General features: G+C 48.6%; 1 protein-coding gene across 1 annotated transcript in view; it reads right to left on the bottom strand.

The window, feature by feature from the left end:
- The window catches only part of MED15 (mediator complex subunit 15), a 55,359-nt gene that overhangs the window by 19,287 nt on the left and 18,808 nt on the right, over positions 1 to 17,264 (bottom strand). Inside the window, exons 6-12 of the mRNA XM_058158298.1 lie at positions 16,958 to 17,223; positions 16,410 to 16,472; positions 15,752 to 16,033; positions 13,903 to 14,070; positions 9,015 to 9,134; positions 6,468 to 6,610; positions 6,239 to 6,366 (exon numbers count right to left, since the gene is read on the bottom strand). Of these exons, the coding sequence (XP_058014281.1) occupies positions 6,239 to 6,366; positions 6,468 to 6,610; positions 9,015 to 9,134; positions 13,903 to 14,070; positions 15,752 to 16,033; positions 16,410 to 16,472; positions 16,958 to 17,223 (1,170 nt within the window). The remainder of the gene's footprint in view (positions 1 to 6,238; positions 6,367 to 6,467; positions 6,611 to 9,014; positions 9,135 to 13,902; positions 14,071 to 15,751; positions 16,034 to 16,409; positions 16,473 to 16,957; positions 17,224 to 17,264) is intronic.

Genomic DNA, 17,264 nt, shown 5'->3' with positions numbered 1-17,264 from the left:
GGCATATAATTTAAGGAAGAAACAGAAAGCACGTGTCATACAAAAAATAGAATATAAAGGTAAAGAGATATACCAACAGGATAAAATTAAAAAGGCATTCTCAGAATTTTATACTGCACTATATGCAAAAAGACAAAATATTGATAGGGACATTTATGATTATTTGAAAGATTATAAGGTTAATATTCTAACATTAGAACAGAGGAGGAGCTGAATCGGCCGATAGCTACTGGAGAAATAGTGGAGGCAATTAAACAATTAAAAATGGGGAAAACCCCTGGTACAGATGGTCTTACAGCAACTTATTATAAAAAAACACAGGATGAAATATTAGGCCCACTTAAAGAATTATTTAATCAGATACAATTAGGAGTGGGAATACCCCCGTCATGGAAAACATCTTTTATTTCACTGATACCAAAAGAGGAGCAAGACTGCTCTAAACCTGGTAACTACAGGCCGATTTCACTTTTAAATAATGATTATAAGATTTTTGTAAAATAATAGCAAATAGATTAATGTTAGTTTTACAACAAAGAATTCATACTGATCAATCTGGTTTTATAAAAGGGAGGCAGATGAGGAATAATGTTAGACAGATTATTAATATATTGGAATATTTGGAAAAGAAGAATACTTCAGCGGCACTTATTTTTTTGGATGCAGAGAAAGCCTTTGATCGATTGCATTGGGATTTTTTATTTAAATTAATAGAGAAAATGCAATTTGGAGACTGTTTTATTAGAATAATTAAAGCGATTTATGGAGAGCAAACAGCACAGATTATAGTAAATGGTAGTTTGACAGAAGTTATTAAGATTGCGAAGGAACAAGACAGGGATGTCCCTTATCACCATTATTGTTTGTTTTGACTCTGGAACCATTATTAGATAAAATACGAGAATTAATGAAAATAGAGGAATTAAGATTAGACAATATGAGTATAAAGTTAGAGCTTTTGCAGATGATGTAGTGGTTACGTTAACAAATCCTATAAATTCAAGTAGATTTTTGTTGGAAGTAATTGATAAATATGGAAAGGTATCAGGATTTAAAATAAATCAGAATAAAACAAAAGTGATAATTAAAAATATGTCTATACAACAGAAACAAAACTAGAGGAAATGACAGGATTTGAGGTAGTAAAAAGGTTAAATATTTAGGGGTCTATATTAGCTCATCGAACAAGAAACTTTATAAGAATAATTATGACTTGCTATGGCAAAAAGTTCAGAATGATATGAGTGGCTGGAAGAAATTGCAGTTATCCCTATTGGGAAGGATTGCAGCTATTAAAATGAATGTGTTACCTAGATTTTTGTTTCTGTTCCAGATGATACCAATAATTAAAAAGGATAAAAATTTGGAAGATTGGCAGATTGGGATTAACAAATTTATATGGCAGGGTAAAAGGCGAGGTTAAAATGAAAATAATACAGGACTCACGGGAAAGAGGTGGTTTAAGAATGCCTAACTTTAAACTATATTATGAAGCAGTAGCCCTTTCAGTAATAAGTGACTGGTTTAACTTAACAGAGGAAAGAATTTTGAATATAAAAGGTTATGACTTGTTATATGGATGGCATGCGTATTTATTTTATGAAAAAGTGGATAGGGCTTTTAAGAATCATGTGTTGAGAAGTGCTCTTTATGGTCTGGAAAAATATTCCTATAAATTAGAATACAAGATTCCTATATGGGCGAGCCCTAGACATGCAATAGAGAATATAAATATAGAACAGAAACAGGAAATGATTACTTATAAAGAACTTTTGTATGCTGAAGGAGGTAGATTGCAATTAAAATCATTACAGGTATTAAATGAAGAAGGGAGGAATTATACTTGGTTTCAATATGGGCAAATAAGTGCTAGATGGAAAGAAGATCAAAAATTGGTATAATGCAAAGGAGGAAAATTTAATAAAGCAAATTAGAAATCAGACCCAGGAGCATATAAAGAGATTGTATAATGTGTTGCTTGAAATAGATTCGGAAAAGGATTTGGTAAAGGATTGTATGATAAAATGGGCACAGAATATTCAGGAACCAATAATGTTGGAAACATGGGAGAAAATTTGGGTTAGAAATGTTAAGTTTACACAAACACAGAATTTAAGGCACATTTTTATATTAATGTTTTAAAGAGTAGGAATCCTTTGTTGTTAGATACTAAGTTAACTGGTTTGGAGATGATGGAAAGTAGAATAGGAGAGGGGAGGAATGTTTAAGATGTGAATATGATGATTATGGTTAATTTGTAGAATTGACTTGTTTAGGATATAAATTATAGGATTTTTGTTATTTGTTATTTGTAAGGTATAAACCTATGGATGATACTATTTAATTTTGAAGGATGGAAAGTAAAATTTATGAATTTAGATAATGTTGTGGATGTAACGGTGTTAATTGTTTATTGTTATATTTTGGATGTAACTTAAATGATTATTCATTTTAATTGATACGCTTTGGATATAAGTTTATAGACAGCAAAAGTTATGAAGTTAAGTTGGAAATATTGTATCTGAGAGACTTTATTCGTAATGGTATTTGACTGATGGAGTAATATTGGAAGATTGGACATTAAATGTTATGACAATTGAAGAAATTTATAAGTGATGAAAATTTGAATGAATATGCAAGTGGAGAAAATTTGAATTTGAGAAGATGGACTAATTTTAAAAATGGACTGTAAGAAGTAGTAATATGTGAAGGGAAGATTGTATTGGTATTGTTCCTTTTCTTTTCTTTTTTATTGCTCTTTCTTATCTCTTTATCTTTATTGTAAGGGAATTTAAAGTTTTAGAGAGGGGTGGGAGTTTATGTATATTTTGTATATTTTAGCTTGTGATTGTTGGTCATAATACCCGGTATTTGCTCTGGGAAGTCCGGGGGGGTGGGGGGAAGGGGGAGGAGGGGGGAAGGGGGGAAATTATACATGGATTGGTTATTAATGTACAGTAATGATTGAAGATATGAAATTAAAATTTGAAATTATATTGGGGCTACTCGACTGCCATTTCAGAAAGAAAGGGAGAGAGCAGTAGAAGGAGGGAAGAAAATAGGTAGGAAAGAGTTAAGAAGGAAGAGGGGAATAAGAAGGTTAGAAAGGGTGGAAGAAGGGAGGAGTGAAGAAGGAGGAGAGGAAGTAGTAAAGTGAAGGAGATGAAGGAAGGGCCTCTGGTGGCGCAACAGGCTAATGCAGCCTATTATTAATAGCAACTGCTTGCAATATTGCAGGTTCAAGTCCCACCAGGCCCAAGGTTGACTCAGCCTTCCATCCTTTATAAGGTAGGTAAAATGAGGACCCAGATTGTTGGGGGGCAATAAGTTGACTTTGTATATAATATACAAATGGATGAAGACTATTGCTTGACATAGTGTAAGCCGCCCTGAGTCTTCGGAGAAGGGCGGGGTATAAATGCAAAAAAAAAAAAACGTAGTAGAGGGTAGAGGGAGGTTGTGAAGAAAGGAAGTGGCAGTCGGGCAGGCCCGAATCAGCAATAAATAAAAATTAATGATTAATGATGGATAACAGATTGTATATAAATATGATGTTGGAAAATGGAAAAAAAAAATTTTTATATAAAAAATAAAATAAAAATGTTGCCCTGAATTGTGGGGGGAGCGCTGCTGGCGGATCCGGTGGCTTGGCTGTGTAGGTTCCTGGGCTGGCCCCAGTTGTTGGGCTGGAATTTGATGCGGGACCATGGCTGGCTGTTGAAGCTGCAACGGTGGCTGGGCTGGCGGTGGTTGCTGGGTGTCCTGAACTAGGCCTCCCAAGAGCATGAAGCAGACTCCTTGTCTCGATAAGACCTCTTTTATTTAAAGGGAATTCCTCTCAAGCAAAGTCCCAGTCAACAGTCTTTCCAGAGATTTCACAACTACAGACCTTAATCAGGCTTGGAGAGCTGCCAGGCTGATATCTTCCAAATGCCACGCTGGAGTAGACAATACTTGACAAGAAGTCAGGAACAGATCTTCACTCTAATGAATTGAAGTAATTGTCTTCCCCTCCCCTTCGCTCCTCTATATTCCCTATGGGAGGGGCCATTCACCGTCCACCTGTGGCTTTACTCCTGAGTTGACCCTTGTTCCTTAGCTGTTCCCTTCTCCTGGCAGCTCTGCACATGTACACACTGGGAACAGGATCCAGCTGTTCTTCTGCCTCACTGATATCCGACTCCGAAAGCAGCTGACAACTGTCAGTTGGCCCTGGCCCCATCTGTACCTCTGATGCAGAGCCCTCATCAGGGCCTTCCCCTGACTCCAGGAACTGGCCCGTGTTCCTCCACAATATCCTCACAGTCTGAATCTGCTGCCAGATCTGCTGGCCACAACTCTGGGCTGGAACTTGTAGGACCAAGTTGTGGGACCACAGCCTGCGGTTGGGGCTTGTTTCGGAGGTACAACCTGCAGCTGGAGGTGCCTGGTTTGGTGTATGGACACCGGCTGCAGGATTGGGGCAAGCGTCCACTGATATTGCACCCACCCTTGGCCGGGGTAGAATGCCCATTCGGGAGGGATCTGGTCTGCTGGAGGCTGCCTGATGATCGGTTGCTGGTGAACAGCACTTGGTCCCCAGAGTCCTTCCTGCAGCCCCTACAGCACCGAACCAGGCTGGTTCAATAAGTTCTGCTGTTGGGTTACTCCCAGGCCCGGGGTGACCGTCATCCTGGCAGGTTGGGCTCTATGTGTGAGGCTGGGAAATGAACCGCTTCTTGCTGAATGGAAGGACGTGGATGCTCTACTCAGTGGTTCTGTGGCTTCCCAGTATGAGAAGGTGAATGCCGACTGCGCCAGGGTCCATCTCAGCTGCTCAGTCCCCTGTAACTGAGGGGGACTGCTTACACTGAGTTGGCCAAACTGCTCCGGGAGACCAGCTAGCGACTGGCTGTGTGAAGGTGGCGGAAATCCTCACTCTCTGGAATGCTTGCGACACATTTGCTCCAGTACTCTCCATTCGAGGATTGGGATCTGTTCCGCTCTGCCTGCTCCCATCTGTGGTTCCAACAGCCCTGTCCCTGTTGCTATCTGCTGGAGCGGGCTGGATCCCTCAGCTTCACCCCACAGGGTTAAATCCGGTTGCACGGCTCATTCAGTTGCCGGCTCCTTGGGTTGGGCACTCAGTTGGTGCTCCTTATTGGCGGCCTCCTCCGCTTCCACCACGGCTTGGGAAGGAGAGTATGGTCTCGACATAAATCGCCAAACCATTCCCCGTGGTTCCCTTCATGGTCTTCTTGTCTTCCTCCATCTACCCTGAGTCTTCGCACAGCCCGGCTTTGGGTCGATATTTGGGGCTCAGGCCCCCGGACAGCACCCTGAAGATTGGTGAGCTAGCTGAAGTTTTTTAAAGGGGATTCGGGTTAATGTCAGGGTTCCAAGAAACACCCCCAATGAAAGAAAACTCCAAGGCATGAATTTCCTCAAAGTTCCATTTTACTAGAGATATCATATTGGCACATCCGGGAAAACCCGAATCTGAAAGCTTCCAGGTTTTCCCCACCCAAAAGAAAGTCCAAATCCAAGTCCCTGCCCCAGCACCCACTTGTCCATCACATTATCCAATTAATGCACAGTCCCAACTGGAATTGCCTCCCAGTCACACCCCTCCAGGTGCAGGGCACAATGCCCTTGATTCTCAAAGAAAGGAATGTTATTTTGACTACCAATCCCCCCTTCCAGTTTTCTACAGCACTGAATGTGGCAAGCCTGAAGAGCCAAGGCCCAAGATGGTTTCCAGGCCTGACACTAAAGAGAGAAACAACTTAGAACTAAGGAGAAAATTTTCTTAACAGCAAGATCAATGGAATTACTCTCTGGAATGATATAGGGCAGTGATGGTTAACCTTTTTGGCACCGAGTGCTGAAACTGGAGCGCGCACACAAGCACGGGACGGCACCCAGAAGACAGCAACTGGCCAATGCGCATGCGTGCAGTGGAACCCGGAAGAGCTGGTGACGCCGCATATGCCCAGGGACAACTCTGCGTGCCACCTCTGGCACACATGCCATAGGTTCACCATCACGGATATAGGGTGTCCTGCTTGAGCAGGAAGTTGAACTAGAAGACCCTCCAACTCTGTCCTTCTGTTATTCAACCCCCAAAGTCACCGGGCCTCCTTCTGTGACTTGGCCTGGTTAAAACAAAAACAAAACCCCATTGCCAAGAAACTTCCTTCTGAACGAATCTACCGTGGAAATGCTTGTTTTAGAAGAAGCCCCAAGTGATGCAAGTTACCTGGTGTGTTGAGAGGCCCTGGAGATGGGACGCTGAAGTTCTGCGGTGTGCGGGCAGCTGCTGGGCTCTGCGAAGGCTGCGGAGATGGACTGGGAAGGAAACTGCTGGGAGAAGGGGCTGGACCAGAACTGGAAGAGGAGGAAAAGGAAGGTTCACGCCTGGAGCAGAGAAAGGCCAGCGGCGGTTGCTTTCCTCAAGAGGAGCTGCCCATCGAAAGACCAGCTCTCACCTGACATTGGAGTTAGGCTGGGAGTTCGGCTGCCCGGACTGAGGAGAAGGTTGTGGCTGAGGTGGGGGAGGCATTGGCTGGGGTGTCTGGGCTTGCTGGACAGGAGACGGAGAAGACATCATGGTGATACTGCTCTGGTTGACCTGGAAGAGAAAGTCCGTCTTTGGCAAGAGAGGTCTCGGCAGAACAGACAGCCTTTGGGCCCCACGCTCAGGCCAGCGGGGAAAGGGGCCCAGGAACCCCTCTCCTTTGGGTCTTTGTGGCAGAGATCCACAGGCAGGTGCTATCTCAGGTGAACCCCAACATTACTAGGGGACCGTGAACTATTTCCTCAGCTGCACAAAGCAAGTCCATAAAACAGACTGAAAATCCTTGCAGAGTGAGAAAGTTGGCCAATTTATGTCTTCTATGACCCCACTGCATTTCCCGGGTCTGAGTGGGTCTAGGGACTAGGATAAACTGGCATCAGAAAATGGGTAGCCTTCAGTTAGCTGACTGACATGGCTTCCCAATTCACAAACTGCAATTCATCGAGTGCCGAAGGTTCCCAAATCCCATCCACTTTTTAAAGGCTTGGTTCCCTCATAATCCACAATGGAAGAAATTCTACTCTAGTACCACTGAGGTTCACTGACAACGAAAGGGGCATCTAAGGACCCTCGGGGACGAGATCAGTCAGCCAGAGAAAGCCCAGCAGGCAAATGCCAGCGCCCACCAACCCCTATTTCTACCAGAGCACAATGTGCTCTAACTAGGTGTCATTTATGATTGGTGGATTATTTGGAGCCTTACAGGCCTCCAGCCTGGACTTACAAAACATGCCAATCTTAACTCTCTTCTCTCAGGAACGTGACCCACTACTTGGCGGCAAAGTATGTTCAAATTAGAAGGTTCCTAATTTAGGCCTCTCAGCTGCCTTTACAGGAGGCAACTTTCATGACCAAAAGCCAAGGAGCCAACCCTGAACAGATCCGTCCTCCATCCTCACCACACAACAACGCCATTAGTTGGGAGCTGTTCTGGGAAGGGAAACTCTCAAAGGAGACAATGGAATATATTGCAGCTTCTTCTCAGCCCAAAAGGACAGAATGGACTTTTCAGAACTCGCACTTGGCAGAGATGCTACAGCATTGATGAGGTATGGCCAGTCGGCCAGGCAGAACATTCTGCAGGTAGAGCCGATAGGAGGCCCCAAGCGAGTCAGAGGAACAGAAATGCCACGGAGGTGCCGCTATCAACCAGAAGTCTCCTCTTGCCACACAGAGCCCTGGGCTGACACTCAGGGGCTGCATGGAGACATGGACTAAATCCATCTGTTTCAGGTTGATCCAGTGCCAGGTAAGTCAAATGCAAGCTTTGCTGCAGACCAAAAACGGTGTTCAAGACCTGTCTCCATCTTGCCAGCAAAAGATGACTAAACCTGAACGTGAGCTCCTGTCTCCCTAGACTTGTACCATCTTGGGGCTCTTAAGCTACAGAATTCATCGCTTAATCTCCAGGTTCAGTTCCGCCTGGTAGAATGGGAAAAACCAGCGGAAGAGAGAAGAGCTGCTGCTGGGGGGGGGGGGGGAGACCAGGCAGACATAGCCAATGAGGTAACTGGTTGCAACCTGAGGGCTACCTGAATGAGGGTGGAGGAAGGGGCAAAGGTCTCGGCACTGGCACGAAAGAAAGGCAGGAAAAGCAGAAGGGGGAGGTGGGATACACCGGGAAAGGAGGGTGCGGCTCTTCTGACCCAAAGCAGGGTCAATTAAGGCAGCCGCTGGCTAGCAACCTGAAGAAGCCACACCAAGGGCTCTGTGGAGAAACAGGCCCAGAGACAGCCCAATTAACAAGACCTTTCCCAGCTTTTTCATGACCTCATTCACAGGATACCAACAGTGAACGTAGAGAAGAGGAAGCAAAGTTGGACGCAAAGCCACCAACCCGGAAGCTGTTCTTGGATGATCATCCTCGGAGCTTCTCTTTCCCCCACTCTGATGCCCCCAGAGATCAAGGCAATGGAAAAATGGAACCTCTTAGATTTGGATTGTACAGCAGAAAGTCTGCCAAAATGATAAAAACCTGAGAAAATTACTTTTTTTAACTCTAGGAGCTTGAAATAAGTTTGATGTGTAAAATTCTCTTCTGTTTTCTTTCCAACTTATTGAAAGAAATATAAAATGGGGCAGAGGGCCCCTGCTGATGCCAGATCTTGGCAGAAGGGCTGAATTCTAGAGAGGAGGAAATCTGGAACTGAGGAACAACTTGAATTGTTGGGAAGGAAAAGACTCCCTTCGGTCATACCCCTCAATGGAAATACCACCCAGGACTCCCCCCCCAAATTGGCCATGCCTGCTTTGAGGATGCCAGTGTCATCATCTCACACAGGAGCAGGTGCAGTTTCTCGCCTCACCTGCATTCCTGTGTCGGCTCCCGGGCGGCACCTGCCATCGGTCTGATGTGCTCCCCCCCACCCCGCAGCAGCTACTCCGAGTGCAGGCCAATAGCAGCCAATCAGCCCTCGCACAAACCCCCAGCCACAACCCACTCCGCTCCACGAAGTACCTGAGGCATTTGTGGTCCACCCAAAGGCATGGTGCTTGGAGGCGTGGCAGAGACAGCGGTGGTGGGCGGGAACCGTGGTCTTATTGGCATCCCACCTCGGGCCATACTTGCGGTGATCATCTTGGGAGGACAGAGGGACAGACAAAAGTAATCGCAACACGAGAAATGCAGCACATTTGCAGGGTAAGAAGCACATGCAGCCTCTGGGGAGCTGGAAGCCAAGCGCACTCGTCCCAGGAAGGGTCCTGGCAGCAGCCAGTTTATGGAAGCAGCCTCCTCTGGCTATGGCTAATGCGGAGGGGGGCAGCTGCAGTCCTGTCGCAGGAGAGGAGTACACCATTGCACGGGTGGGACAGGTGTGTGTGTCACATCTAGTGGAAGCCTGTGGGCCACTGGCACTAAGTTTGCCTCCTTCTAAAAAGGGGGCACAGGCCTGGAGTGGGATATAAGCTGGGGTTGGATGGACATGTCACCCGCAGCTCAGTCGCTCCCTGTGGCTGGATCAGTGCCTGACGAGCACTCAACTAAGCAAGCAAAAAAGCACATTGGGGTGTCAGTACCAATTGGCCGGCCTCTTTGGGGAACCCCCACTAAGTCAAAAGACTGCAGCAGCCACAGCACACATTTCGGGAGGTCAGTGCCGGCAACAGCCACTGCAGAACAGGCACATGCAGGGGTCACAACCAAAGGGAGAGGCACGTCCAAGGAAAGCGTCATGGTTAGTTCATGGGCAGCAAGGAAGCTCCGTTCCCAGCCAGTCACTCAGCAGCAGCCCTGGGGAGGAGACATGGATCACATGCACTCGGGCAACCTCCACCACATGCAGGGGAAGGGCGACCACAACCAACAGGCAGCAACACCAGCTTCCAAGCGAAGGTGGAGGGACGATGGGGCAAGCAAGACAAGGGGGGAGCAGCGGCAGATGGACTCCCTCCAGGCATTCCTCCACATTCTGAGCCACACGGGAGGCCTAGCAATGCTGAGAACACCGTGGCTCAACCAAGCGGACCGCCTCAGCCTTGCCTCCTGCCACACCACCAAAGGGAAGCCAGCGGGAGCCAGAAGGCAGCCCTGACCCACAGCACCACCACCACCGTCAGCGACCCCTGCGGGCAACAGCCTCCCTCAGGCTGGAGGCTCTGGCAAGGCAGCACCCCCACAGCTTCCTTGGAGGCAATTTGTCCAATCTGCCCTCCAGCGTCAGTGGCGCGTGAGCCGGGAGGGAGGCTGCTCAGTGCCAGGACAGGCAGACCCAGGGGGCCTTGGCCCTCCAGCTGGGCCTGGTGAAGGGAAGGCCTGCTCTTCTCTCTTGCAGAGGCCCAGAGGAACCAGGGGCTAAGATGCTGCCTCTGAGCAGGGAAGCCAAGGGACGGAGGCCCTAGGAGGAACGGCCTAATTCTGACCCCTCCCAAGTGGATTTAGGACTGGCCAACCTGAGTGAAAGGCTGGGAGAGACGATGCATGGAGCGTTTTGTGAAGGGCCACTCCAGCTCTTCTCTGATGCGGGCAGGTCTGTCAGGGCTGGTGCTCCCAAGGTGCCCGTTCCTGGCTTCAGCACACCAGGTGTGCTCAACTAAACTGCAGGGCCAGTAGCCCATCACAGGCATAGCCTCAAGCGACTCTTCTCTGCCCCCCAAAGATCCCACTGCATATAACAACCACCTCTGGGGAGACATGGAACTATTGAAAGGGAGGCAGGACGAAGACATGCTCAGCCCAGGAGCGCATCATCCCCTGGAAAAGACACCGACGCTCAGCAGCCACCCTCGGTTGCTTCGGAAGAAGAAAGGGGCAGCCAAGCCCAGAAGCTGACCTGCAGATGCTCAGGTCCCCCAGGTCTGGCCAGGCAGTTGCTGAGGGGCAATAAAGTGAGAAGCCCCCAATGTTTTCATCCGAAGCAAAGGTGAAGAAGCCACCCCTCCTTTTACCACTTTCCAAGGTGCATCCAACTAGCTGTCCCTGAAGGCCTTCTCATCGGGTGGAGGCCATTTTGGAGCCAGCTGGGCACACTGGAGTTTTCAGCAGATTTGGGGCTCCCTCCCAAGAGTGGGTTGCTCGGTATAGCTTTCTTCAGCTCCTGCCCTTTTCTCCTCCTGAGATGTGTCTAAGGGTTTGGGGGGGCGGGAGGGGGGCTGTAGCTGCCCCCTTTCCTTCCCTAAGCATGCCAAAGAGGCTTTCTTAAAAAAGGTGATGCCAAGTAGAGGGGCTATACTTGCTCCGCAGTGTGCCAGCTTGCCTCCTGCTCATTTTAGGAAAGCAGGTAAAAGAAAGAAAAGGAGGTGGTGAGGCGACCACCAGGGAGGCACCGAGCGCAGCATCTGCTGGCAGCCCGTAGCCATCCTTTTACGGTCTCCCTCGCCTTGGTGGCCTGGAGAGCCCCTCCTTATGGTCATCTGTTATTTCTGGAGCTGCAGCTGTTGACACCAGCTTCTTCTACTCCCAGCCTTCCACCGGCAAGGCTCTTATGACCCGGTCCCAGTCATGGCGGCCTCTAACCAAATGGGCTTCCTTGGAAAGGGAAACGGCATAGAATAAGCTCAGGGGGTCCATGGCACAATCCAAGTTTCCAGGAAGGACCACAGAACATGAAAAGCCATACAAAGATGTCAGTGGTGGAAACAGGATCGTTTGCAAAAAGGGTTTCAAAAAGTGCCGGGGACAAATCCGGAGAACATAAGCCGGATGTGAGAACAGAGCCAGCCACTCAACTCCCAGAAACCTCTCATTTTATTCCATTAGGATTTTGCATTATCCTTCATCCCATCTACAAAGTTTGAGACCCAAGCAGCCCCTGGGCCTCCGCCAAGCCCCTTCTTTGGAGACCCTTTTTCACGCCGCAAAAGACGGCACAACCAGTCAGCCACTACAAGCTCCTTGCTTTCCCTGAGCCGTTCCTGATTCTCTGAGCTCCATCCCCCCCCCCCGCCCCCGGATCAGCCTCCCGTCCCCCAGCAGAGGACAGCCCAGCCTTCCCCGAGCCCTCTGGGCCTGGATGCTCTGGATCCTTCTTCCCAGAGAAATCCCTGGGAAAGCTCACCACTCGGATGGCGTCTCTCTCACTCGCTGCCCAGGCTGAACGTTCAGATGGGGTTTTCTGAGGGGTAGGAGAGATATCCCCCCCCACACACACACACATTTTGATATGACTTGGCAGAAAGACAAGCCCAGAAAAGAACAGATGAGAAACTGTCCAATTCCTGGCAAGTGCCGATCCCCTCCAATAGGCCTTTCCCTTCTTTCCTGCCAAAGACTGAGAGACCTTTCCTCCAGCGGGGCCAGAGGGCGCCTTAAGTCCTTTCAGAGCTGCTGCTTAACCGGCTCAGTGGCACAGCAGCCATTTCTGGGGTCCTGGGCCTTCCTTGCACTTGCAATCTCGAAGGGCCGCTGGGTGCTGGGACTCTGGCAGCTTGAAGAAGACTGAGATTAGGGACCCCCAGCTGGGACTGTTGTGCGACTGGGTGAAGCTGAACTGATCCCTGCGGGGGAGGGGAGGGGAGGGGAGGAGAGGTCTGCTGAACGTGGGTTCCTGGGCAAGCACAGAGCAACAGAGGGAGAGGTCGGAGACGACGTGAGTGTGGGACAAGAGGTCCAAGCCAAAGGCCCCAAAGGCTCTCACATTTGATGGCTGAGGCCGATGCAGAGCGGCTGGCAGAGCTGGGGATTCTGCGCATCTCTGGAGCAAGGCACACCCAGGACCTTTGGAGTGAGTGGGATAAAGTCACTCCCAGAAGGCTCTTCCTTTAAGCACCCAGGGGCCTATCCAAGCCACAGCCAAGGAGAAGCAGATACAGGTGGTCATCAACTTACAGCCACTCATTTAGTGACTGTTCGAAGTTATGCTGACACTTATAAGTGACTTATGACCAGTTTCTACCCTTACAACCTTTGCAGCGTCTCTGTGTCACGTGATCAAAATTTGGGGTCTTGGCAACTGGCCTGTATTTACGATCGTTGCCCTGTCCCAGAGCTCTGAAAATCCCAACACATTCCTCATCCCCTGCTCTTCCCTCTGCACAAGAGAGTCCAGCCCTCCCAATGCCCTCCACTGCTTTGCCCCATCCTCAAACTGCTCCTGGCTTGCCTTCCCCACTTCCTGACAAAAGCAGAGAGGCTCTCCCTTGAACAGGCTTCCAAGAGCCAGACGGAGGGTACGGATTTTGCCTGATGCCAGCAAGACTGAACCCTTTTGTCAAGGGCGCGTGGCCAGGATGTTGGGAAGGAAAGAGAGCCTCACAAGGGAACCCTCCTCAGAAGATGAGCCACTCTGGTCAAACTCTGCCTGACAAAATGACTTCCGGGATTGGCTCTCTTGCCAGCCAAGGGGCCACATCTGCCGTGGGCCAAGGGTTTCAAGAGCTCCTCCAGGAACAGCTCCAAGTGAGCCAGGAAGGGAAAGGCTGTGCAGGGATCAGTTCCATGAATCTCTTCCTGCATCCAGTCACATTCTTAGTTCTCTTTTCCTGGAAGAACAGCAGGCAATCGGGCAGCGTGCTGGAAATGAGTCGCCCAGCACAACAGGGCCACAATCAGTGCCATGTGCAGCTGACCCTTTGAAACAAGGCGGCACCTCAAATTCAGGTTACCCAGAACAGAGAAGAAGGGGGAGGAGCATCCAACCAAAGCTTCTGGTAGGAGAAATGGCGCACTCACTCAGGAACAGGGAGAAAGGGACCACCAAACCTCTTTCAGAAAAATCCAGGAAACCCTTCTAAAGCGGCCTGGGGGCCTTGCCAAGCACAGGGCAGCAGTGCCAGGTTCCCCTACTACAGCAGGCAGAAACTGCACTGCAAAGAAGGGCAGAAGGGACCTGAAATGGCCTCCTCCACCTCTCCCCAGGACTAGGAAAGAGGCCCCACCCAGCCTGCAACTTCTGGAGGCAGCAGCTTACCTGGCTGGATGCTCCCATTTGGGCAGCCTGGACTTGGGAAGCCACCTGTTGTTGCTGCTGCTGCTGCTGCTGCTGCTGTTGTTGCTGCTGTTGTTGTTGCTGTTGTTGCTGCTGCTGCTGCTGCTGCTGCTGCTGCTGCTGCTGCTGTTGCTGTTGCAAAGCTCTGACCTTAAGGAACAGAACCAAGACAGGGACTCCCGTCTGCCTCTTTCCCATCTGTGCCCGAAACCCAAGACACTGCCCGATTCCTGGGGAGCCTGGCAGCTGCTTCCATGCCCCAGCTGAAGGATTTCTTTCAGGCCTGCTACAAATTTGGGAATCCCAGAGAGGGAGCCTGGATGGAGAGCATCCAGAAATGCCAATGCTGCCAGGAGAAGCCTAGCAGGGCCTCCTCTGGTCTGCTAGGCTTTAAAACACAGAGACTTGCCCAAGTTTGTGAATTGCACACCTAAAAACTGTTGTCCACAAACATGAATCTGATATTAAAGTGCAGGCATATCATTTCACACCCATTACCTTTCAGGGTAAGAAGCTTTATACAAAGAGTATAAAGACACAAAGAAAAAAATTAAAAGGCAGGAGATAGAAAAAAAGAAAATTCAGCTACATCAGCACTAGTTACTAAATTCCTCAATACTTCTCTATCTTGCAAAGCGCTTTTACTATACGTTTACCTGATAATTTTATTGTTCAAATGTCTCACCTCTCCAGCAAAACCACTTTTCTTGGTCTTCATTTTGTTCCTCATTATTTCTCTGTTTATGATCAAACTATCACAACATGCTTACTTTATACAGTCCCTTGCTTTTGTATTCCTCTTATTCTCTTAGCACTCACTCTCAGCTTTCTTTTCTGTTTCTCCTGATATATGCAACGGTCATTTTCCATTTAATAAAATAGACAGAAGTAAGTCTTATACCTAGCTACTTTATAGATTCCTTTAAAAATAGACTACATACTATCTCTTTTTAACAATATTTGCATGTCTTCATTTACTCACTTAGAAAACATTTTCTCCTCTATTTTTTGTTTTATAAACACACAAACTTGCAACTGTTCACTCCACTTTCCCTGACAAACACATTTATCTCACTCTTTGATACATTAATTTTCAGATCTTTTATTCCTTGTATTATCTATTAAAATTTGCTGAAAACCAGGTTTTAAGCAACAAGCTATACATTTTTGTCTCTCTACACTTCTATCACCACAAGCATTTCATATACTTTTAATTCACAACATATTCTTCCAAGCAAGGGGCCGTCTCAGTGCTAAATATTGCCAGGCATCTCATCTACATTTACATAATTTTATTTTCATCAAATGCCACTCTTAATTACATTCAGCCAAACTCCACAAGAATGTGGAGTTTCACATTCTTGCAAAACTTTCTGAATTCACATCTATTCTATTCTATCATGCTTTAACGTCTCTCAATATACACCATCTACATTTGCAGCCTTAACAATTGTTCACCAGCTTCATTTTTACCCTTCCTTTTCATCATTTCTAAACCCTCAACAGTTACATTGTTATCCAGCTCTTGACATCAACAGCATTTCCCTACACCTTCTAAAATATTATTCCCAGCTACAGTATCTCTCTTGAGCTGCATTGCAAATAATTTCATAAGTTTCAGTTTCATCCTTTCTGTTGAAGACTTCTTGCTTAGCCTTTTTTCTTAGTTTTATAATTAATGTTTATTTCCATCAAAACCGTTCTGCATTTTTGCTACCTCTGTTAATCTTAATCATTTCCCTGTTTTCTTCGACCATTCTATATTACTGGCTTTAGAGGTAACTGGGAAAATGGACGCAGGCAATCAGAGGCAGCCATCCTGACCCCTTACCTGCAAGGCTTTTATCTGCTGGGGCAGGATGGCCATGGACATGACCTGGCCAGGGATCTGTCCCGCAACAGTCTGGGCCTGGGAGACCATGGGCTGGGGAGGAAGTGACTGGGATGGTGCCTGGGCCACCTGCTGCTGCATTGATTGCGGGGGTGGTGGCTGAGGTGGTGGTTGCGGCGGTGGCTGCTGCTGCTGGGCCTGAGCGGCCTGAGCGGCCTGCTGCTGCAGCTGTTGCTGCATCTGAGCAATTCGCTGCAGTTGCTGCTGCTGCTGCTGTTGCATCTAAAGTCAGAAGTGCAAGAGAAGGAAGTGTTATCATGAAGACGGCAAGAGCAGCAGAAAGGCCCCGGAGAGGCTCTGCTGCCCCTTGTACTGGAGGGACTGGAGCTGCACCAAAGTCCAACTGCATTCCCTTTTCTGCATTCAGGAGTGGATTTCAGAACCAACTATGAAAATACAGGGCCCTCTTTCCCTTGGGCCCCCTGAGTGGAGCAGAGAAGACCCAGTCAGACTGATGGCTCAGGGGAGCCAGCCCAACCCCTTCCCACGATGCCCACAGGAGGTGGCCCGGCCAGTCCTCGGCCATCAGAGCCATCCTGTCTCCTGCTGCTTGGCAAGAGAGAGAGAGAGAGAGAGACGCTGAAGCTTTTGCTCTCACCTGCTGCTGGCTTTGTTGATGCAGCTGCAATTTGAGCATTTGCTGCTGCTGTTGCTGCTGCTGCTGCGCCGCCACCTGCATTTGCTGCTGTGCAACTGCTGCTGCTTGCTGCTGCTGCGCCACCTGGAACTGCTGTTGCTGCATTGCTGACTGCTGGGCCTGGAACTGCTGCTGCTGCTGCTGCAGGGCGGCCTGCTGCTGCTGTTGCTGGAACTGCTGCTGCTGCTGCTGTGCAGCCATCTGCTGCAGCTGGAGCTGGGCTGAAGAGACAATTGCAAGGGGCCACATGTTGAACGCACCCCAAGACACGTTTCGGGGGGGGAACCTCTGACTCTGCACAAGGGGGACCCTCCAACTTGGCTGCCGTCACCTCCCTGGACCTCAGAGTCTTCCGAGAGGCAGGGAGTTCGCTTGGCGAGAGAAATAAAGCTTCGATGTTGATGGGCAAAGGAGCAGCCACACGGACACCTTTATTCTCCCAGGATTGTTATCAGGTCCTTGGGCTTCACAAGAGGTACAGTTACACTGGCATGCTTAGAAGCTTTTGCTCTCACCTGCTGCTGGCTTTGTTGATGCAGCTGCAATTTGAGCATTTGCTGCTGCTGTTGCTGCTGCTGCTGCGCCGCCACCTGCATTTGCTGCTGTGCAACTGCTGCTGCTTGCTGCTGCTGCGCCACCTGGAACTGCTGTTGCTGCATTGCTGACTGCTGGGCCTGGAACTGCTGCTGCTGCTGCTGCAGGGCGGCCTGCTGCTGCTGTTGCTGGAACTGCTGCTGCTGCTGCTGTGCAGCCATCTGCTGCAGCTGGAGCTGGGCTGAAGAGACAATTGCAAGGGGCCACATGTTGAACGCACCC

This window comes from Ahaetulla prasina, chromosome 15 (assembly GCF_028640845.1).
Source record: "Ahaetulla prasina isolate Xishuangbanna chromosome 15, ASM2864084v1, whole genome shotgun sequence".
Taxonomy (NCBI): domain Eukaryota; kingdom Metazoa; phylum Chordata; class Lepidosauria; order Squamata; family Colubridae; genus Ahaetulla; species Ahaetulla prasina.
This window is presented reverse-complemented; position numbering and strand designations above follow the sequence as displayed.